Source organism: Salmo trutta, chromosome 40 (assembly GCF_901001165.1).
Source record: "Salmo trutta chromosome 40, fSalTru1.1, whole genome shotgun sequence".
Taxonomy (NCBI): domain Eukaryota; kingdom Metazoa; phylum Chordata; class Actinopteri; order Salmoniformes; family Salmonidae; genus Salmo; species Salmo trutta.
Window position 1 is genome coordinate 1,627,293 of NC_042996.1, and position 23,966 is coordinate 1,651,258.

The 23,966-nt window shown below is 41.6% G+C and overlaps 1 protein-coding gene and 1 pseudogene across 1 annotated transcript; both read right to left on the reverse strand.

The window, feature by feature from the left end:
* Positions 1–3,936: 3,936 nt before the first annotated feature.
* LOC115180108 (fish-egg lectin-like) lies at positions 3,937–19,692 on the reverse strand (annotated as a pseudogene).
* A 1,925-nt stretch (positions 19,693–21,617) lies between these two features.
* LOC115180460 (fish-egg lectin-like) lies at positions 21,618–23,966 on the reverse strand. Its single transcript, XM_029742562.1, has 5 exons — positions 23,827–23,966; positions 23,504–23,737; positions 23,101–23,318; positions 22,849–22,967; positions 21,618–22,181 (listed from the first exon to the last, which is right to left on the reverse strand). Exons 1-5 carry the CDS (start codon positions 23,879–23,881, stop codon positions 22,040–22,042), a joined length of 768 nt encoding a protein of 255 aa, XP_029598422.1. The 5' UTR covers positions 23,882–23,966; the 3' UTR covers positions 21,618–22,039.

Sequence of the window (23,966 nt, forward strand, 5' to 3'; positions counted from 1 at the left end):
TTCACTATATATTTTACCTCTTGGGGATGTCATTCGAAAACATAATGTTAAATTTCACTGCTATGCGGATGACACACAGCTGTACATTTAAATCAAACATGGTGAAGCCCCAAAATTAACCTTGCTAGAAGCCTGTGTCTCAGACATAAGGAAGTGGATGGCTGCAAACTTTCTACTCTTAAACTCGGACAAAACAGAGATGCTTGTTCTAGGTCCCAAGAAACAAAGAGATCTTCTGTTGAATCTGACAATTAATAAGGATGGTTGTACAGTCGTCTCAATTAAAACTGTGAAGGACCTCGGCGTTACTCTGGACCCTGATCTCTCTTTTGAAGAACATATCAAGACTGTTTCAAGGACAGCTTTTTTCCATCTACGTAACATTGCAAAAATCAGAAACTTTTTGTCCAAAAATGACACAGAAAAATTCATCCATGCCTTTGTTACTTCTAGGTTGGACTACTGCAATGCTCTACTTTCCGGCTACCCGGATAAAGCACTAAATAAACTTCAGTTAGTGCGAAATACGGCTGCTAGAATCCTGACTAGAACAAAAGAATTTGATCATATTACTCCAGTGCTAGCCTCCCTACACTGGCTTACTGTTAAGGCAAGGGCTGATTTCAAGGTTTTACTGCTAACCTACAAAGCATTACATGGGCTTGCTCCTACCTATCTTTCCGATTTGGTCCTGCCGTACATACCTACACGTACGCTACGGTCACAAGACGCGGGCCTCCTAATCGTTCCTAGAGTTTCTAAGCAAACAGCTGGAGGCAGGGCTTTCTCCTATAGAGCTCCATTTTTATGGAATAGTCTGCCTACCCATGTGAGAGACGCAGACTCAGTATCAACCTTTAAGTCTTTGCTGAAGACACATCTCTTCAGTAGGTCCTATGATTAAGTGTAGTCTGGCCCAGGGGTGTGAAGGTGAACGGAAAGGTTGGAGCAACGAACCGCCCTTGCTGTCTCTGCCTGGCCGGTTTCCCCTCTTTCCACTGGGATTCTCTGCCTCTACCCCTATTACGGGGGCTGAGTCACTGGCTTACTGGTGTTCTTCCATGCCGTCCCTGGGAGGGGTGCGTCACTTGAGTGGGTTGAGTCACTGACGTGGTCTTCCTGTCTGGGTTGGCGCCCCCCCCTTGGGCTGTGCCGTGGCGGAGATCTTTGTGGGCTATACTCAGCCTTGTCCCGGGATGGTATGTTGGTGGTTGGAGATATCCCTCCAGTGGTGTGGAGGCTGTATTTTGGCAAAGTGGGTGAGGTTATATCCTACCTGTTTGGCCCTGTCCGGGGGTTTCATCGGATGGGGCCACAGTGTCTCCTGACCCCCTCCTGTCTCAGCCTCCAGTATTTATTCTGCAGTAGTTTATGTGTCGGGGGGCTAGGGTCAGTCTGTCACATCTGGATCATTTCTCTTGTCTTTCGGGTGTCCTGTGTGAATTTAAATATGCTCCCTCTAATTCTCTTTCTCTCTTTCTCTCTCTCGGAGGACCTGAGCCCTAGGACCATACCTCAGGACTACCTGGCTTGATGACTCCTTGCTGTCCCCAGTTCACCTGGCCGTGCTGCTGCTCCAGTTCCAACTGTTCTGCCTGCAACTATGGAACCCTGACCTGTTCACCGGACGTGCTACCTGTCCCAGACCTGTTGTCCCAGACCTGCTGGAACCCTGACCTGTTCACCGGACGTGCTACCTGTCCCAGACCTGCTGTTTTCAACTCTCTAGAGACAGCAGGAGCGGTAGAGATACTCTCAAAGATCGGCTTTGAAAAAGCCAGCTGACACTTACTCTTGTGTTACAGACTTGTTGCACCTCCGACAACTACTATGATTATTATTATTTGACAATGCTGGTCATTTATGAACATTTGAACATCTAGGCCATGTGCTGTTATAATCTCCACCCGGCACAGCCAGAAGAGGACTGGCCACCCCTCATAGCCTGGTTCCTCTCTAGGTTTCTTCCTAGGTTTTGGCATTTCTAGGGAGTTTTTCCTAGCCACCGTGCTTCTACACCTGCATTGCTTGCTGTTTGGGGTTTTAGGCTGGGTTTCTGTACAGCACTTTGAGATATCAGCTGATGTAAGAAGGGCTATATAAATACATTTGATTTGATATTAATTCAAAATAAGGCTATAATAATGGGTTAAAAACTATATTCCAATGATGTGTGTGAATAAGACACTTAAATGAGCAGGGCAGAGTTGATAAGACGACCTTGGGAAAGAAACAGGAGAAGAGGCCTCCCTAAGTTAGGGGGAGTAACAACGGCCTGGGAACGGCTAGTGGGCAGGAGATTAGAAGACAGGTACCAAGGTTGATAAGGAATGTATGTGTACTGTGGAAAAAAATACAGCCTCCTAAAGTGGGGTGGAGTTCTCTACTGGTGTGTGTGTGTGTTAATATAAAAGGCTTTGTACATTGTAAGGATTTTCAGAGGTCTCATAAATAAATGTTTTGACCCTTGTAGGCTGGCTATCCGTCTGCTTCATTCAAAGAGAATCTTACACACTCTGGGGGCAGACTGAGTAGTTTAATTGAAGTTCGGTTTAAGAACATTGATACCTTAATTCACGAAACAATGTTATAACTATTTCTCCACGCACGACAAGACTGTGGCTTCTATGAAACCTGGCCTGAGTAACCACAGACCAGATACAACAATCTCACTAGTGTAGACAGGGCAAACCCGTTTTCACGATTTCTGTTAGTTCCATTTATAGTACAAAAAATTTAAAAATCAACAATCAATATGCACAAACAGTTTGTGATCCATTGAAAAGCTAATGTACTCAAATTACTTGTATTTTTTTTACACATTATCAACTGCATATGCGCCAAGAACCCTGTTGTTTTGACAAGTGGCATTTGATCAGATCAAACACAACTGACAAACCTAGTGAATCATTTGTTTAACAATTTGCTAAAGACAGTCATCTACATTTTAGTGTCGGATGGAGATTCAGGGAGGCTGCCGAAACAGGGAAGGAAACCAAATCTGTTGCTTTTTATTTAACCACAATGAATCACATGTCACGATCTCTATCTTCGAACTCCAGATCATAAATAAACCAAGGCGCAGTGTGCATGGAATTCCACACCTTTTTAATGAAAATGAAACTCACCAAAACAACAAACAGGCGCAAACCGAAAACGTGACGTTCTGGGGCTGCTCAAAGGCAGCTACACAAAAACAAGATCCCACAACTGAAGGTGGAAAAAAAAAGGGCTGCCTAAGTATGATTCCTAATCAGAGACAAAAATAGCCAGCTGCCTCTGATTAGGAACCATACTCAGCTCAACACAAAGAAATAGACAAACTAGATTGCCCACCCCACATCACACCCTGACCTAACCAAACTAGAGGAAAATAAACATCTCTCTAAGGTCAGGGCTTGACATCACAACCATACAGGGTATATCAACATTGACAAGACTTGGCTGGTATTTCAGTGGTAGCACACTGCGAAATATGTTAATGAGACATGCATTTTCAGCCAACAGAGTATTCTAAAGTTGTCAGTCTCAGCAAATTATACTCCCTTGTTTGATCAACTCAGCTATCTGTGTTGCAAAGGCAAACTTCAATATTTAACTTGAAAATTGTTTTACACTGAGCAGAAATCATTGGGTTGATGGAGTATTCCATGTCAGCTGAACAATTACCCAATTTTAAGTACAGCCATATCGAAGCTCACTGGACTTTTTCCAAGTGAAATGTTTTAAAGTGTACATTTAGGTAAGGTGTTTATGTTGTGTCAACGACCTAACTATTTGAGCATTGATTGATGACTAGTTATGGGATGCCTATTATGCTGCGTAGTTATGAGATGCTGATTGCTCATCTAGCATTGAACTATGAACATTTGAACCTTGACTGAGTGCCTAGTAATTGCACACGAATAGTAGATTGGGCTATGATCATGATGTAATATGAGAGATGATGAGCTATGACAAGGATTGCATTCTCAAATGCCTTGCTCATACAGAATGATGGATGTTTTTGCCCACTACTAATTATTCTCAATGTGTGCACTGCATGGTGAAGCCAGACGGGGAGACGACCCAAAGACGACACAGGTCGTAGGTCACGTGCTTCATGCACATCAGGGATTTACATTAAAGTCTGAAAGGCACCTGCCCATTGGGCAAGTCAGGAGTATTTTTTTGTTTACTGAAGATTGGATCACTTGCCTGAAAATGTAAATGAGCTGTTTACACTCAGAAGTGCCTTTAACTACACATAGGGGTGGACGTATGTATTTTGGTTGTTATGTCAAAGAAATCTCAGAACAGGCTCAAATAGCCTGACTGCCATACATTGTCTGTCTTTCACTACACTTAAATGTAGAGGAACCAGAAAGATTAGTTTTAGGTTAGGACTACTGGAGTTAGTTTCAGTTGGCTTGAATTCACTTTTTATATCACCGGCTCAATGATGCTACCTCAGAGCAGTGGGGCTACCTCAGAGCAGGCTTAACTTGCGTGACTGGTCAGTTCACTTTCCCAGGAGGCAATAGGACAATCCTTACCGTCAATCCCTGCACATTTAGACATTGCTCCATCCAGTGCCCTCTGGTTTACTGGCTGTGATGCTGACTCTGTGTTGAAGAAGGAGGTGGGGTTCAAGTGTTCAAAATGCCTTAAATCCCACAATATCATTTCCGTGATTTAGTGCTTCCAACCCCTTTGAAAATTTAGTGTTTGAGCTGCATTGCATGAGTCTATTTATTCTGCATCCATTGAGACCAACCATTAGCCTGTGTGACTAATGGGGGCTGAGCTAGAGCAGTGCTTGTGAGACCAGGGCAGATCCTGAAAACGGTTCTTCTCACAAAACGTCTATAAAGTCTGAAGGGTTTGAGCTACAAATGATTACTGCTTTATTTTTATGAAATAGACTCCATTCTGAGTTGTGTGCTTGTCTTAATTGTGTATAGCTTTATTTTACTGCAGTCGTACCCTGTACCTACCCTCTAAGCAGGGCCGGCCCCGCTCATTAGGAAGGATTATTTTTTAATTTTTAATTTCACCTATATTTAACCAGGTAGGCTAGTTGAGAACAAGTTCTCAACAGCAACTGCGACCTGTTAAAGATAAAGCATAGCAATTCGACACATACAACAACACAGAGTTACACATGGAATAAACAAAACATACAGTCAATAATACAGTAGAAAATAAGAAAACAAAAAGTCTATATACAGTGAGTTCAAATGAGGTAAGATAAGGGAGATAAGGCAATAAATAGGCCATGGTGGCGAAGTAATTACAATATAGCAATTAAACACTGGAATGGCAGATGTGCAGAAGATGAATGTGCAAGTAGAGATACTGGGGTACAAAGGAGCAAGATAATATAATAAATACAGTAAGGGGATGAGGTTGATACAGTGGGGCAAAAAGTATTTAGTCAGCCACCAATTGTGCAGGTTCTCCCACTTAAAAAGATGAGAGAGGCCTGTAATCATAGGTACACTTCAACTATGACAGACAAAATGAGAAAAAAAATAATTGTAGGATTTTTAATGAATTTATTTGCAATTATGGTGGAAAATAAGTATTTGGTCAATAGCAAAAGTTTATCTCAATACTTTGTTATATATCCTTTGTTGGCAATGACACAGGTCAAAACGTTTTTCTGTAAGTCTTCACAAGGTTTTCACACATGTTGCTGGTATTTTGGCCCATTCCTCCATGCAGATCTCCTCTAGAGCAGTGATGTTTTGGGGCTGTCGCTGGGCACACGGACTTTCAACTCCTCCAAAGATTTTCTATGGGGTTGAGATCTGGAGACTGGCTAGGCCACTCCAGGACCTTGAAATGCTTCTTATGAAGCCCCTCCTTCGTTGCCCGGGCGGGTGTGGTTTGGGATCATTGTCATGCTGAAAGACCCAGCCACGTTTCATCTTCAATGCCCTTGCTGATGGAAGGAGGTTTTCACTCAAAATCTCACGATACATGGCCCCATTCATTCTTTCCTTTACATGGATCAGTCGTCCTGGTCACTTTGCAGAAAAACAGCCCCAAAGCATGATGTTTCCACCCCCATGCTTCACAGTAGGTATGGTGTTCTTTGGATGCAACTCAGCATTCTTTGTCCTCCAAACACGACGAGTTGAGTTTGTACAAAAAGTTCTATTTTGGTTTCATCTGACATATGACATTCTCCCAATCCTCTCTGAATCATCCAAATGCTCACTAGCAAACTTCAGACGGGCCTGGACATGTAATGGTTTAAGCAGGGGGACAGGTCTGGCACTGCAGGGTTTGAGTCCCTGGCGGCGTAGTGTGTTACTGATGGTATGCTTTGTTACTTTGGTCCCAGCTCTCTGCAGGTCATTCCCTAGGTCCCCCCGTGTGGTCTGGGATTTTTGCTCACCGTTCTTGTGATCATTTTGACCCCCACCGGGTGAGATCTGCGTGGAGCCCCAGATCGAGGGAGATTATCAGTGGTCCTTGTATGTCTTCCATTACTAATAATTGCTCCCACAGTTGATTTTTCAAACCAAGCTGCTTAAATATTGCAGATTCAGTCTTCCCAGCCTGGTGCAGGTCTACAATTTGTTTTTGGTGTCCTTTGACAGCTCTTTGGTCTTACAGGTCTGTGAGAGCCAGAAATCTTGCTTGCTTGTAGGTGACCAAATACTTATTTTCCACCATAATTTGCAAATAAATTCATAAAAATCCTACAATGGTGGTTTTCTGGATATTTTTTCTCATTTTGTCTGTCATAGTTGACGTTGTACCTATGATGAAAATTACAGGCCTCTCTCATCTTTTTAAGTGGGAGAACTTGCACAATTGGTGGCTGACTAAATACTTTTTGCCCCACTGTAGATGGGCTCTTTACAGATTGGGCTATGTACAGGTGCAGTGATCTGTGAGCTGCTCTGACAGCTGGTGCTTAAAGCTAGTGAGGGAGATATGAGTCTCCAGCTCAGTGATTTTTGCAGTTCGTTCCAGTCACTGGCAGCAGAGAACTGGAAGGAAAGGCGACCCAAAGGAGGAATTGGCTTTGGGGGGTGACCAGTGAGATATACCTGATGGAGTGCGTGCTACGACGTGGGTTGCTGCTATGGTGACCAGTGAGCTGAGATAGGGCGGGGCTTTACCTAGCAGAGACTAGATTACCTGTAGCCAGTGGGTTGCCGACGAGTATGAAGCGAGGGCCAACCAACGAGAGCGTACAGGTCGCAGTGGTGGGTCGTGTATGGGGCTTTTGGTGACAAAATGGATGGCACTGTGATAGACTGCATCCAATTTGTTGAGTAGAGTGTTGGAGGCTATTTTATAGATGACATCGCCGAAGTCGAGGATCGGTAGGATGGTCAATTTTACGAGGGTAAGTTGGCAGATGAGTGAAGGATGCTTTGTGTGATATAGGAAGCCGGTTCTAGATTTCATTTGGATTGGAGCTGCTTAATGTGAGTCTGGAAGGAGAGTTTACAGTCTCACCAGACACCCAGGTCTTTGTAGTTGTCCACGTATTCTAAGTCAGAGCCGTCCAGAGTAGTGATGCTGGACGGGCGGGTAGGTGCGGGCAGTGGATCGATGAATAGCATGCATTTAGTTTTACTTGCATTTAAGAGCAGTTGGAGGCCACAGAAGGAGAGTTGCTGTCATTGAAGCTCGTCTGGAGGTTAGTTAACACAGGTGTCCAAAGAGGGGCCAGAAGTATACAGAATAGTGTCGTCTGCGTAGAGGTGGATCAGAGCATCACCAGCAGCAAGAGCGAAATCATTGATGTATACAGAGAAGAGAGTCGGCCCGAGAATTGCACCCTGTGGCACCCCCATAGAGATTGCCAGAGGTCCAGACAACAGGCCCTCCAATTTGACACACTGAACTCTATCAGAAAAGTTGTTTGTTTAAACCAGCGAGGACAAATCATTTGAGAAACTAAGCTGTCGAGTCTGCCAATAAGAATGTGATGATGACAGGGTCGAAAGCCTTGGCCAGGCGATGAATACGGCTGCACAGTAATGTCTCTTATCGATGGCGGTTATGATGTCGTTAGGACCTTGAGCATGGCTGAGGTGCTCCCATGACCAGCTCTCGAAACCAGATTACATAGCGGAGAAGGTACAGTGGGATTCGAAATGGTCAGAATCTGTTTGTTAACTTGGCTTTCGAAGACCTTAGAAAGACAGGGTAGGATAGATATAGGTCTGTAGCAGTTTGGGTCTAGAGTGTCACCACTTTGAAGAGGGGGATGACCGTGGCAGCTTTCCAATCTTTGGGAATCTCAGACGATACGAAAGAGAGGTTGAACCAGGCTAGTAATAGGGGTTGCAACAATTTCGGCAGATAATTTTAGAAAGAGAGGGTCCCAGATTGTCTAGCCTTGTCACGGGTGTCGTAGGGTTTAGACCAAAACGCAGCGGGAAAATGTATACCTCACTTCTTTATTAAGGATAAAGAAGGAAAACCCAAAACAAACACATGTACAAAAAAATACACGACGACAAAGAACAGGCCGGTAAGGCACAAAGCTATACACAGCAACAATCTCCCACAAAATCCCATGTCAAAACACATACCTAATTTATATGACCTTCATTCAGAGGCAACGATAGACAGCTGCCTCCAACTGAAGGCCCCAACACCAATTAACTAAACATAGAAATACAAATGACTAGACTGAACATAGAACTAACTAACATAGAACAATAACCAAACCCTGGACTAATAAATCAAATACCCCTCTACATAAACAACCACCCCAAACCTTATAAACCAAATACCCCTCTACATGAACACATATACAAACACACCCTGAACCACATAAAACAAATACTGCCCCTGCCACGTCCTGACCAAACTACAAGAACAAATAACCCCTTTACTGGTCAGGACGTGACAAGCCTGGCAGATTTGTAGGGGTCCAGATTTTGCAGCTCTTTCAGAAAATCAGCTATCTGGATTTGGGGTGAAGGAGAAATGGTGGGGGCTTTGGTGGGTTGCTGTGGAGGGGTACCGGGCAGTTGACCGGGGTAGCGGTAGCCAGGTGGAAAGCATGGCCAGCCGTAGAGAAATGCTTGATGAAATTCTCAATTATTGTTGATTTATCTGTGGTAACAGTGTTTCCTAGCCTCAGAGCAGTGAGCAGCTGGGAGGAGGTGCTCTATTCTCAATGGACTTTACAGTGTCACAGAACATTTTTGAGTTTGTACTACAGGATGCAAATTTCTGTTTGAAAAGCTAGTCTAGCATTCCTAACTGCCTGTGTATATTTGTTCCTAACTTCCCTTAAAGATGCATTTCACGGGGGCTATTCGATGCTAATGCAGAACGCCACAGGATGCTTTTGTGCTGGTCAAGGGCAGACAGGTCTGGAGTGAACCAAGGACTATATCTATTCCTAGTTCTACATTTTTTGAATGGGGAATGCTTATTTAAGATGGTGAGGAAGGCACTTTTAAAGAATAACCAGGCATCCTCTACTGACGGGATGAGGTCAATGTCATTCCAGGATACCCCGGCCAGGCCGATTGGAAAGGCCTGCTCGCAGAAGTGTTTTAGGGAGCGTTTGACAGTGATGAGGGGTGGTCGTTTGGTTGCAGACCCATTACGGATGCAGGCAATGAGGCAGTGATCGCTGAGATAGAAAACAGCAGAGGTGTATTTGGAGGGCGAGTTAGTTAGAATGATATCTATGAGGGTGCCCGTGTTTACGGATTTGGCGTTGTACCTGGTAGGTACGTTGATCATTTTTGTGAGATTGAGGGCATCAAGCTTAGATTGTAGGATGGCCGGGGTGTTAAGCATGTCCCAGTTTAGGTCACCTAGTAGCACGAGCTCAGAAGATAGATGGGGGGCAATCAATTCACATATGGTGTTGAGGGCACAGCTGGGGGCAGAGGGTGGTCTATAGCAAGCGGCAACAGTGAGAGACTTGTTTCTGGAAAGAGGCATTTTTAGAAGTAGAAGCTCAAAATGTTTGGGTACAGACTTGGATAGTAATACAGAACTCTTATGCGGCCGTCTATGGAAGCACATGGACGAGGGCGGCATTTTCTGAGCTAAACTGACCAAGACCCACCTTCAACAACAACCCATAAAACCTCACGTAATTCTGCACAAAAACCATTACAATTTCTCTCAACCAGCGGCATATGGGCTTTTTAGATGAGCGCTGATGCCGCCCTGTGATAAGGCAGGGGTGCAAAATATTTTGCTTGTTCATTCCCAGCGGCACCTCTGTTGGCTAAAAGCTTCGCTGTGACGCTCCACAAACATAGATCATGTAGGAGATAGAGCCAAGGTGAAACATGAGCCATTCACAAAAAACTGTAGGCTATTACACACCTTTTTCTGATTACTGCATGTCAGAGGCATGACAAATGAGCGAATGGACTTGAAAAACAATGGTATAGCCTACACTCAAATGCGATGTGGTTCAACGAGAACACTGATATTTTAACAAGGCAGAGATGAGTGGCCGGCACCGAAATGCGCGGGAACAGCAGTGGACGCATACAATCTACACTACTGACAATAGCCAAGTTTGACATTAACTTTTTGGTGTTTTGTGTAACAGATGTCTCTTTCCACTCAACACTATTTGGAAGCTGGAAATATCTTGCAAGTGGATAAATATGTGTGGGTGGCCTATGAAGGAGCCCTTTGAAATTATAGTTTGACAATCAGATGAAAACATCTTGATTGGTTGTGTTTATGCCACAATAGAAGGTAACATATTTGAAAAGTTAAAAAATCTTTATGACTAGGCCCACAGAGATCCTTAGGGACTGTATATGTAATTCTATGATTAAACCCATAAAAAATGTTGGTGCATGTGCTTGATCCCGTACGTGGATATAGCATATGGTAGAATAGTATGTAACCTTTTCTGTAGCCTACAGGCAGGAGATATAATGTATGACACAACAGCCTGTTTTACAAATGGTGGGCCAAACACAATATTTATCAAATTCATTTGATGGCCCACATGGTACGCTACACCCCAGTAAGCACAGGCCGACGCCATTGTCCCCTGGACGTCTTTTTTTGGTCCTGTTGGACCTGACATTCTTTTTTGGGTGTTTCACAATGGTAGGCCTACCATATAGATGGCCATTCATAAAATGCAGTTTCAGGCGACACTGTAGGCTACACCCCAATAAGCACGGATCGATGCCGACACCTTTTGGACGCCTTTTATTTTGTCCTGTCTGGACTGGTCTTGATTTCCATGTCCACGGACATTGGTTTTTAGTCCGGTCCAAACCAAAATCTGAACCACTCATAGATGTCTATCTTTGGTTCAGATAAAATGACGTCAAAACACGTTATACCGTAGCTTTGATTGGACTGATCATGTCAACATCATACCTTCCAAATCTTAGCAAGCATGCTAGCTAGCTAGACAAGCATTCATCATCATGAATCACATTGACAATCTACTGGGAAATACTTTACAATCCTTGTCATATGAAGATAAATTATAAATAAAACATCTCTGTGCTCATCGGCCGCTGGACATAAACATTACACGACAAGTCGGAAATCACAAATTCAACAATGAGTGGTTTGGAAGGAATCAGTGGCTAACTGCAAGTGCCGCAAAGCAATCACTATTTTGCCTGCTATTCGGTGGAGAGGGTGTGTGGTCCAAGTCTGGGTTTAAGGCTTGAAACATCTGTCTGAAAGGGTCTCATTATCAAGCTTAAAAGGATAAACATTCACACGCAACACTATGGGCCAGAAAAGGTTGAAATCATTGGCCATGCATCAATCCAGCATGACTTCATCCAGAGAATGCCAGACTTTGATGACAAAGTTTCATGATGACAAAGTTTGCCCACAAGAGGGACTGCCATGCCACCTTCCTGTTCAAGTGAGCACAGCACAACAATGGTGAGTCCAAAAATATTTATTGTAAACGGCTGCATAAATTATGTAGTATGCCAGGGAGATATGTAAACTGTAGCTGAGAAAGTAACACTAAATGTATGTTGTGTAGTAAGCCGGTAGCCCATGTGTCTCACAATAACAATTTGGTCCCTCTCCCCCTCAAAACGTAGCTGAATGTTCTGACGGGTGGTGCACCTGTAGCCAATAGCCAGTTTTAGAGAACTGTCATCATTGAATATTGTAGGAGCTTTTATTGTCTGCTTATATGCCCCTGTTATTTATCCTACGGTTCTGACTTGGTGTATAGGGAGAATACTGTAAGAACGGCCCATTCTGTTACTGTCCATTTCAAAAGTGCTGAAACAAATAGGCATTTAAACTTGCTCATTAATGTCTTAATCAAAATGATGGCTTCCCTCTTATCCGCTCATTGTTCCCTTATGCCGTATTTTGTACATCTCAATTGTTATATTGCTTATATAGGTCTTTCTCATTAGTATCTTGTTCATAATTTTAAGTAATTTTTGACTTATGCATTTAATTGTTTTGCTTACTTTGTGTATTATAATTAGCTCAGGTGTTTTTCCTCCATGAGGAGGGGACACTATACAATGTTGTTGGGTCTGTAACCATGTTTGCCAGTGACAGTCTCTTTCCATTCAAATATTTATTTTCAACAAAGAGTTTGTTTATAGACCCATGTAATTCCAGTTGATTTAGCAAGGGTTGTTTGTTTGCTCAATGCGCTGTCTGAGAGTCAATATATTGCCTATAAAAGTGCATCCTCGTGATTGTATTTTCCTTCCTTTTTAGACCACAAAGGCCTAATAAAATACTTCAAATGGTAGGCTAACCGTCTCTCTCTCTCTCTCTGTGTGTGTGGTGATTAAAAGAAGAGTAAAGGTATTAAGGCCTCAACACATTGCTGAATTTATCTGAACTAACATCTGAATTTCTGTCGGTGTCCATTTTGAAAGTACTGAAGGAATAGACCTACCTCGTCGTAGCTCGTTTGCTAATGATAAGAACAAACCTTAATTTACTGAACATAAATGTAATAATGTTCGTGTATGGTTCAAAGTCTAAACTCATGTCGGCATTCACTATTATTGAAGCAGATAGTGATTCTTATCAAGTTACACAAATCCACAAAGAATCCATGGAAACCATATTTATTTAAGCAAATCAGCCATATCAGCCAAGATTTAAAAATGCAGTAAATTAGGCCGAATGAACTGTATTGCTGCCAGACGAGGCTCAGCCTGGTCTCATAAACGTAAGTCTGGGACACTCAAATTAGTATGATATTTTAGGTTTGGTATGACATATGATTACTTAAGTCTGGGTGGATGGGTGGGCGTATAACGTGTTTGAATCTCATCACAGCTAGCTTTAGCAATTTAGCTAATTAGCAACTTCAACTACTTACTATTTATTAGGTACTTTACAACTACTTAACATGTTAGCTAACCCTTCCCCTAACCTTAAACCTTTTAGCTAACCGTTCCCCTAACCTTAACCCTTTAACCTAACTCCTAAACTTAATCCCTAACCTAGCCTAGCTACATTAGCCAGCTAGCTAACGTTAGCCACCTTACCAGAATATGTAACATATTGTACGCTTTGCAAGTTCGTAACATATAATACAAATTATAATTAATAACATATTGTGTGAAAATGGTAATGGACATCCACAAATGAATACATCCCATACGAAATGTAACATATCATACTAAATAGTGGTCTCGGATTTACGTACAGAATAATACGAATTACTCTGAGAACCAGGTTGCCAGGCTCCGCTGATAGCCAAGTGTATTGGTGGTAAGGATTCACTCCACGGTGCTGAAAGGAAAGCTCTGCTGTCGGGATAGCTGTATGTAGGCCCTAGTTTGTGGGCAGCGTCTGTCACCCTTATACTGCAATTAATGGATTGTTGAATGCAGTGGTGTAAAGTACTTAAGTAAAAATACTTTAAATTACTACTTAAGTATTTTTGGGGGTATCTGTACTTTACTTCACTATTTATATTTTTGCCAACTTGTACTTTTACTTCACTACATTCCTAAAGAAAATAATGTGCTTTTACTCCATACATTTTCCCTGACACCCAAAAGCAAATGTCCGATTCACACCCTTATCAGAGAACATCCCTGGTCATCCCTACTGCCTCTGAACTGGTGGACTCACTAAACACAAATGCATCGTTGTAAATGTTGTCTCAGTGTTAAAGTGTGACCCTAACGATCCGTCAATTTTTTATTGTGCCGTCTGGTTTGCTTAAAATAAGGAATCTTTACTTGTACTTTGTACTTTGATACTTATGTACATTTTTAGTAATTCCATTTACTTTTAATACTTAGACTTTACCTTTAATACTTAGACTTTTAATCAAGTAGTATTTTACTTGGTGACTTTCACTTTTACTTGAGTCATTTTCTATTAAGGTATCTTTACTTTTACTCAAGTATGACAATTGAGTACTTTTTACACCACTGGTTTAATATTGTGTTGTGTGGTGGTTTTGCTGGAATGTATCTAAAACAATTTGTTCAGTTTGCCCACCAACATGTACAGTCGTGGCCAAACATTTTGAGAATGACAAAAAAATATACATTTTCACAAAGTGTGCTGCCTCAGTGTCTTTAGATATTTTTGTCAGATCTTACTATGGAACACTGAAGTATAAAAAAAATCATTTCATAAGTGTCAAAGGCTTTTATTGACAATTACATGAAGTTGATGCAAAGAGTCAATATTTGCAGTGTTGACCCTTATTTTTCAAGACCTCTGCAATCCACCCTGGCATGCTGTCAATTAACTTCTGGGCCACATCCTGACTGATGGCAGCCCATTCTTGCATAATCAATGCTTGGAGTTTGTCAGAATTTGTGGGTTTTTATTTGTCCACCCGCCTCTTGAGGATTGACCACAAGTTCTCAATGGGATTAAGGTCTGGGGAGTTTCCTGACAATGGTCCCAAAATATCGATGTTTTGTTCCCCGAGCCACTTAGTTACCACTTTTGCCTTATGGCAAGGTGCTCCATCATGCTGGAAAAGTCATTGTTCGTCACCAAACTGTTCCTGGATGGTTGGGAGAAGTTGCTCTCGGAGGATGTGGTTGGTACCATTTTTTTTATTCATGGCTGTGTTCTTAGGCAAAATTGTGAGTGAGCCCACTCCCTTGGCTGAGAAGACACCCCAAACATGAATGTCTCAGTATGCTTTACTGTTGGCATGACACAGGACTGATGGTAGCGCTCACCTTGTCTTCTCCAGACAAGCTTTTTCCGGATGCCCCAAACAATCGGAAAGGGGATTCATCAGAGAAAATGACTTTACCCCAGTCCTCAGCAGTCCAATCCCTGAACCTTTTGCAGAATGTTAGTCTATCCCTGATGTTTTTCCTGGAGAGAAGTGGTTTCTTTGCTGCCCTTCTTGACACCAGGCCATCCTCCAAAAGTCTTCACCTCACTGTGCGTGCAGATGCACTCACACCTGCCTGCTGCCATTCCTGAGCAAGCTCTGTACTGGTGGTGCCCAGATCCCGCAGCTTAATCAACTGTAAGAGATGGTCCTGGCGCTTGCTGGACTTTCTTGGGCGCCCTGAAGCCTTCTTCACAACAATTGAACCGCTCTCCTTGAAGTCTTGATGATCCGATAAATGGTTGATTTAGGTGCAATCTTACTGGCAGCAATATCCTTGCCTGTGTCATGATGTTGGCCTGTGGGTAAGGTTTATGACCCCCCCATAAATACCTTTCTCCCTTCCTCCTCTCTCTCTGACCCTACTGAAGGACTTGAATAGCCTGTGTTAGATATAGAGAGTCTGGGAACATCAAACAAATGGGGAAAAGGAACCATATTTTGGTAATAAAACCAGTTGGAAAAAATGCTTGATAACGTAATGAGTATGGAGGTCAGTTCATTTTATCTGGGACATTATGATTGATGACAGGACGACATAACTGTACCTGAGAAAGTATACACCCTCTAGTTATCAGAGTCACATGGAATTGTTATGCAATTGAAATGTTTGATATTGAAATTGTTTGTTAGGAGATTAAATGTAATTTTAGCTTCCAAATGAGAGAATTGGGTTTTCATAAGGAAAGTGCCCTGCTCGATCAGTGGCCCAACCCTGTGAAGAGACAGGGGTTATAAACGATGAAACACCTCCTTCCCCCCTCTCCACTATATAAGCCTTTGACGAAAAGACATTCAGGAGTTCCAGTGCGGGAGGTCTGCAGCCTCTACGTTAGAAGGACACACATGTCAACTAAACCATATCAAGGACAGAACTAAGCCAACCTCGGCGTGAGCTTTGATGGCGAATGGTATGAACTTTGAGCTTATTCACTACAGAAGTGATACTTCCTAGCCGCTGTCGACGGGGGCTAGGAAAGGACGGACGACGGATTCAGTCTAACAAACAGACGAAGATACCACCATGTATCCAATTTACCACCATGACATTCTTCCACTACAGGAAGATCTGTTGGCCAACCCGGCCAGCATCTACGACCAATCTACCGAAGCGCAGCTCAGAGTAAATATTTATTGCATTTTCCTTTTCCAAATGGGCGGTAATTTAGAATGCATAAGATAATGTATTTACGATAGCATAGCTGCTGTTTCTTTGTTCCTAAATCTTCCCGCTCCTTCATTCAAGCCCAACCCCCTTTCCTTTGTGTAACCAGGTTCCGTCCACCGGGACGTTTTCTGTATGACATCATTGGTGTTCTGTGTATTTGTAATTCTGTGTGATTAGTTAGGTATTTAGTAAATAAATAATTAAACCCAATTTTGTATTGCTGATTCAACTTGTTAGCCAGGGTTCGTGAAGATAACCAAGAATTTACAACTTTCATTATGAGACTGAACATAAGATAAGGGTTAATATTGACTGCTATCGATGTAAAATATTACTAAGTATTTTAAGAGGTTATTCGGAAGATAACGGCTCTATAAACGTTCTTCCGTGGTGCCCCGACTTTCTAGTTAATTACATTTACATGATTAGCTTAATCAGGTAATATTAATTACAGAGAAATCATTTTATAAGTTAGCATGTCATATCACTTAATCCGGCATAGCCAAAGACACGACACCTGTGAAGCCCTTTTTGTGCAAAGCAATGATGCCAGCATGTGTTTCCTTGCAGGTAACCATGATTTACAGAGAAAAGAACAATGATTCCAAGCACCCACCCTCCTTTTGAAGCTTCCAGTCTGTTATTCGAACTCAATCAGCATGACAGAGAGATCTCTGGCCTTGTCCTCGTCAACACTCACCCCTGTGTTAATGAGAGAATCCACTGACATGATGTCAGCTGGTCCTTTTGTGGCAGGGCTGAAAATGCAGTGAAATGTGGGGCATTCAGTTCATTTGCATGGCAAAGAGGGACTTTGCAATTCATTGCAATTCATCTAATCACTCTTCATAACATTCTGGAGTATATGCAAATTGCCATCATACAAACTGAGCAGCAGACTTTGTCACGGCTGTCGAAAGTAGCGGACCAAAGTGCAGCGTGTGTTTCGTTCCACATATTTATTTAATCCGTGAAATGATGCAATGCATCAAATAACTGAAAATTACAAAACAACAAACCGTGACGCAGAGGAGAAACAACACTACTCACAAATATTAATCACCCACAAAAACAGGTGGGACAAACATCAACTTAAATATGACCTCCAATTAGAGACAAAGACAACCGCTGCCTCTAATTGGAGATCATACCAAACAAACCAACATAGAAATACAAACTAGAAACTGAACATAGAAAAACAAAACCATAGACAAACACCCCCTGTCACGCCCTGACCTACTCTACCATAGAAAATAACAACTTACTATGGTCAGGACGTGACAGACTTTGTGAAAATTAATATTGGTGTCATTCTCAAACTTTGGCCACGACTGTACATGCTAAAAACCGCCACTGGCAGAGCAAACTAAACCCCCCTGTTCAATATTAGAAAAAAAAGAAAAACGGAAATTACAATAGCTTCAAACTGAATGATTTATTTTTGCGGGAAATGATTATATAATGAGATAATAAGCATTGAAAAGGATTCCCTCCATCTCTTATGAATGACCGCTGAAGCACAGCAAACCCATGTGGCTTGTGAGCAAGATCATTAAGATCAGTGAATACTATTGACAGAGATAAAGTACTGAAAAGTATAGTTAGAGTAGTAGGTTTTAGAATGAAGGATTCTTATGAACTAATGTGAGCATTCACAAGCAGAAGGCTGTTCCAGAAAGAGAGATCAATGGGTTAGCAAGTGAACTTTAGACAATTCCCGAACAGCCATCAGATGCAGAGGAGAGGCTAACGTGTGCACACCATGGTGCCCGCCAGACCTGGAGACGACCCAAAGACGGCTCAGGTCATAGGTCACATGGCCCATGCGCATGCCAATTGGATATTGCTCCATCCAGTGCCCTCTGGTTTACTGGTGGTGATGCCATCTCTGTGATGAAGAAAGGGATGAGGTCACATGTTTTAAAGCTTATGCATTTTTTAAGTACATCCAATTTTGGACTTTATTAATTGTAATAGCCATTGATTGTTGAACAATATACTTATAAATGCTTATTGAGATTAATACAACTGCATCAGAAGCCAAAATGTAAGCTTTTACTCAATTGTTTGTTGTTGTTTATAATAACATTGTTTACAATGTATAGCTTTGATAACATGTTCCCCAAAAAAACATGTGGGGTCTGTCTTTGCATTCATAGCTCTATGTATGAATTTGAGAGTGGTTACATTTGTCTCGCTACATACCTCAGCTGTTTACCAAAACAAGTGGTGGATGTCTGTGTACTACAAACTGTAGCTTTAAAGGACATCCAACATTTACATATTTTACCTTACACTGTCTACACATTTCTTTATAAGTCTATTATATGTTTAGATCTGATTTCACTTTCCGGAATTGATTAATGTATCTATTTAAGTGTTTCTATAAAGAGCTTCACAAAGCATGTACAGTAAGGATAAGATTTATACATAAAGAATAATAAGTATAAGTTATTACTACAACTTGAGGGAAAAAAGGGTGGAACTATACACATAGTTCAGTAGCAACCTTACCTGGTATAAACACTACCCGCAGAGCTGACCCCAAAGACACTACCATCAGTTGCCACCTCAATCATGGAAAGCTTGCCTTCAATGTGACTCCACCCCTTGTTTTGGCAGTCTTGATTCACTGGAAAAACAGATTCAATCAGGGTTTTAGGACAATTTCAACAGTTATAATATGAAACAGTTTTAAAATAACTGAGACTCTCCATCCTCTACTACTCACTCCAGCTCTCACACTCTTTCCCAGATCTTACACTCATTAAGTAGATATCATCATTCTTGTTGACTGCCCAGCACCCAAACGGTCCACAGCTGTAGTACTTCACAGCTCCTGGCAATCCTGTCCATGGAAGGGGTGAGCCTGGACCCTTGTAACCAACTGTGGCACTACTTGTCAGACAGAATGGAGTATCGTCCATGTTAGCCCCCACAACAAACTGGTCCACCTCCAGCATCCAACTGTTTCAGAAGGCCTGAAGACCACAAAGACAGACAGACACACAGACAATAAACAAGTAGCACTTATGTGTGAGTACTAAAAAATGACTTGCAATAACAATGTTAAACTTGTGAAACATGAATAATTTTTCCAAGAACACCCTGATGGTATCAGGAAAACTAAGAAGCATGTGTCCTCCGGATAAATATTGAGTAATGCTCTCCACTTACCTGCAGCTTGCACTCAGTTACCGGCCACATACTTGTAGATTGAGTTGGCCTTGTTGATTAAACAACATCATCATTACACAGGTGCTGGGGAGAATAAAAGGTCAGTTTTGTCACACAACACAATGTCACAGATATCTCATGTTTTGAGGTAGCGTGCACTTGGCAAGCTGACTGACATTTTATGTTAATTTCTCTACCATAAGCCGCCTCCAAAGTCTTTTTAGAGAATTTGTCAGTATGTCAATCTGGCCTAATGCAGTCCATCTGTATGGCATTATGTGGGCGAGCGGTTTGCAGTGAAACGAGTGCAGGTAGGGTTATAGTATGCGCAGGCATAAGCTACAGACAGCGAACACAAGTACATTTTATCAATGGCAATTTCAATGTAAAGAAATACCATGATGACATCCTGAGGCCATTGTGAGGCCCACTTTTTTTATGGCATCTGTGACCAACAGATTCATATCTGTATTCCCAGTCATGTGAAATTCATAGATTAGGACCTAATGATTTCTAAAATGAACTGTAACTCAGTAAAATCTTTGAAATTGTTGCATGTTTTTGTTCAGTATAGATAGCTACAATAGTTGTCTTGGTAACCAAACAGAGACTTACCAGTTAGCTAACCAAACCATCAGTCGTGGCCTGCTATTATGATAATCAAATTCAACAATGCCAATAATGTTTTGAATTGAACTTTTGTAGGTTCAAAAGCAGCTCAAATGTAGAACAAGTAAGAATGAACTTGCCATTGATTGTAATGTTTTGATATACCGTTCGTTAGAGAGAAATAATCACGCTCTAGAATGCCCTTCAAGACAATTAAAAAACGAGTATTCGAAGATGCCATGTTAAAAGTGATTTTAAAGCTTCCGTTGTTTTCCTTTGTGACCCACCTACTGTACTTGGTAGGTGGTATATTTGTAGAGTTGTTTGATAAGGTTGCTAAGCACCAAAGTGTTATAGTCTGGCACATGAGGAATTGAAAAGTTGCATGGTTGAGAGGGATGAGGCAAAAGAGATGGCAAATAGGTCTGGCTGTACAACCGATTGGCAAACATACCATAAATAGAGAAATCATGTGACTAAACTGAATAGAAAGAAGAAGAAACTACACTATGAAACAAAGATAAATAGCATAAGAATTATAGTAAAATGTTTTGGAGTACATTAAATGAAAGTTGGGCAAAAAAGCAACTCCTCTCCATCATTCATTGAATCAGATTGCTCGTTCATCACAAAACCCAATGGTATTGCCAACTACTTTAATGCATTTTTCATTGGCAAGAATAGCAAACTTAGGCATGACATGCCAGAAACAATTTTTTTTTTTTTATTGTCTATCAACAATGACAAGTCACCGAGGTCTGACAACTTGGATAGAAAATTACTTAGGATAATAGCGGACGATATTGCTACTCCTATTTGCCGTATCTTCATTAGAAAGTGTGCGCCCTCAGGCTTGGAGGAAGAAAAAGTTATTCCCCTAACTAAAAATAGTAAGACAATTAGCTAACGTTAGACATTTAGCCAGAATGTGTAACATATTGTACGCCTTGCACATTTTAACATATACTACAATTGTAATTCGTAACATATCATACGAAATGGTAATGGACATCCACAAAGGAATACATCCCATATGAAATGTAACATGTCATACTAAATTGAGTGTCTCGGATTTACGTACAGAATAATACTAAATACTCTGAGACCAGGTTGCCAGGCTCCGCTGAAAGCTAGGTGTAGTGGTGGTAAGGATTCTCTCCATGGTGCTGAAAGGAAGCTCTGCTGTTGGGATAGCTTTATGTAGGGCCTAACAGTTTGTGGGCAGTTTGTGTTGTGCAGTGGCTTTGCTGGCATGTATCTAAAAAAAAAAATGGTTGAGTTTGCCCCACCAAGATTTCGATGCAAAATCACCACTGGCAGAGCAACCTAAAATCCCTCTGTTCAATATCATTAAAAAAAACAATAACACAGAAATTACAATAGTTTCAAAATGAATGCTTTATTTTTGCAGGAAATGATTATATAATGAGATAATAAACAATGACAAGGATTCCATCCAATCCTATTGATGACCTCTGAAGCACAGCAAAACCCATGTGGATTGTGAGCAACATGACCGTGCCCTAGTATACACTACACTTAAATAGCCTCCATGGCAAAGATCTATTGAAGAATTAATCAAGGAGTGGTCAAGAAAATATAAAATCTTCATTGATATTTTTTTTAAATGTCAATAAGATCATTGAAGAACTGAAAATAATAGGTAGAGCAATAGGTTTTAAAATGAAGGATTTTTATGAACTAATGAACTAAAGGCTTTTCCTGAAAGAGAGATCAATGAGTTAGCAAGTGAACTTTAGACAGATCCCGAACGGCCTTCAGCTGCAGAGAAGAGGCTAATGTGTGCACACCATGGTGATGGCAGACTTGGAGACGACCCAAAGACGGCCCAGGTCGTAGGTCACGTGGCCCATGAGCATGCCCATTGGGATATTGCTCCATCCGGTGCCCTCTGGTTTACTGGCTGTGATGCCGTCTCTGTGTTGAAGAAAGGGTTGGGGTTCATGTTTTTAAAGCTTATCCATTTTTGTAAGTACATCAATTTTGGGACTTTAATAATTAAATATAGCCATAGATTTTTGAAGAATATAACTTCTGCCTCTTGAGCTTTATTCAACCACATTAGAAGCCAAATATAAGCTTTTACTCAATTGTTTGTAAACAATGTTATTGTAAACAAACAATGTATTGCTTTAAAAAACATGTTAAAAATAAAAAATAGAAAAATTGTTGTGTCTTTGCATCCGTAGCTCCATGTATGAATGTGAGAGTGGTTACATTTCTCTAACTACATTCCTCAGCTGTTTACCAGAACAAGTGGTGGTGTGTCTGGGAAGTTGTTGTTTTTTATCCCAAACTGTAGCTTTACAGGACATCCAACTTTTACATATTTTATCATACACTGGCTACACATTTCTTAATAAGTCCTATAAGTTTAGATCTGATTATATTTAACTGATTTTATTTATGTACCTACAATATTTTTGTTTTTGTGTAAAGAGATTCACATGGCATGTACTGTAAGGATAAGAGTTATAATTAAAGGTATACCATCATTATTCTAAGTTATTATTACAAGTCATTTTCAAGTTAATACTGTTGGGGGGAGAGGTGGACCATACACATAGTTCAGTAGCAACCTTACCTGGTATAAACACTACCCGCAGAGTTGACCCCAAAGACACTACCATCAGTTGCCACCTCAATCATGGAAAGCTTGCCGTCAATGTGACTCCACCCCTTGTTTTGGCAGTCTTGATTCAGCTGGAAACAAACAGATACAATCAGGGTTTTAGGACAATTTCAACAGTTATAATATGAAACAGTTTTAAAATAACTGAGACTCTCCATCCTCTACTACTCTACTCCAGCTCTCACACTCTTTCCCAGATCTTACACTCATTAAGTAGATATCATCATTCTTGTTGACTGCCCAGCACCCAAAGGGTCCACAGCTGTAGTACTTCACAGCTCCTGGCAATCCTGTCCATGGAAGGGGTGAGCCTGGACCCTTGTAGCCAACTGTGGCACTACTTGTCAGACAGTATGGAGTATCGTCCATGTTAGCCCCCACAACAAACTGGTCACCTCCAGCATCCAACTGTTTCAGAAGGCCTGAAGACCACAAAGACAGACAGACGGACGGACAAGCAAACAAGGAGCACATATCTGTGAGTACTGCCAAATTACCTACAAGTTACAATTTAAAATATCAATCGTTTTTCAACAGCCTGATGGTATCAGGAAAGCTAAGAAGCATGTGTCCTCTGGATAGATATTGAGTAATGCTCTCCACTTACCTGCAGCTTGCACCCAGTTACCGGCCACATACTTGTAGATTGCATAGTCCTTGTTGACACCCCAGATCCCTGCTGGTCCTACAGTGATATGCTTCAGGTAACCAGGCATGCGGATCCATTTATCACCTACGAGGTAGTAGGGGATTTGACTTGTGTCCGTTGCAACCACTTGCCCCAGTCCTGCATCGATCTGCATCAGATTCTTGATGTTTACTATCTCCCGACAGTCCCATGCTATGGAGACAAAAACATATGAGTAGAGTACACCAAGAAAAACTTCAACTCCAAGTTGATCAAGCATGTTTCAGATGATGGTAACTTACCATGACTGACGGCCAGGAGACAGAGGACCAATAGGACGGCTGCAGTGGCTCTCATGATGTCTCTGTAGATCTACAGTATAAGTTTGGTTGTACACCAGACTTCAATTGTCCCTTGGAAGACTTTGCGCTTTTATAGCCCT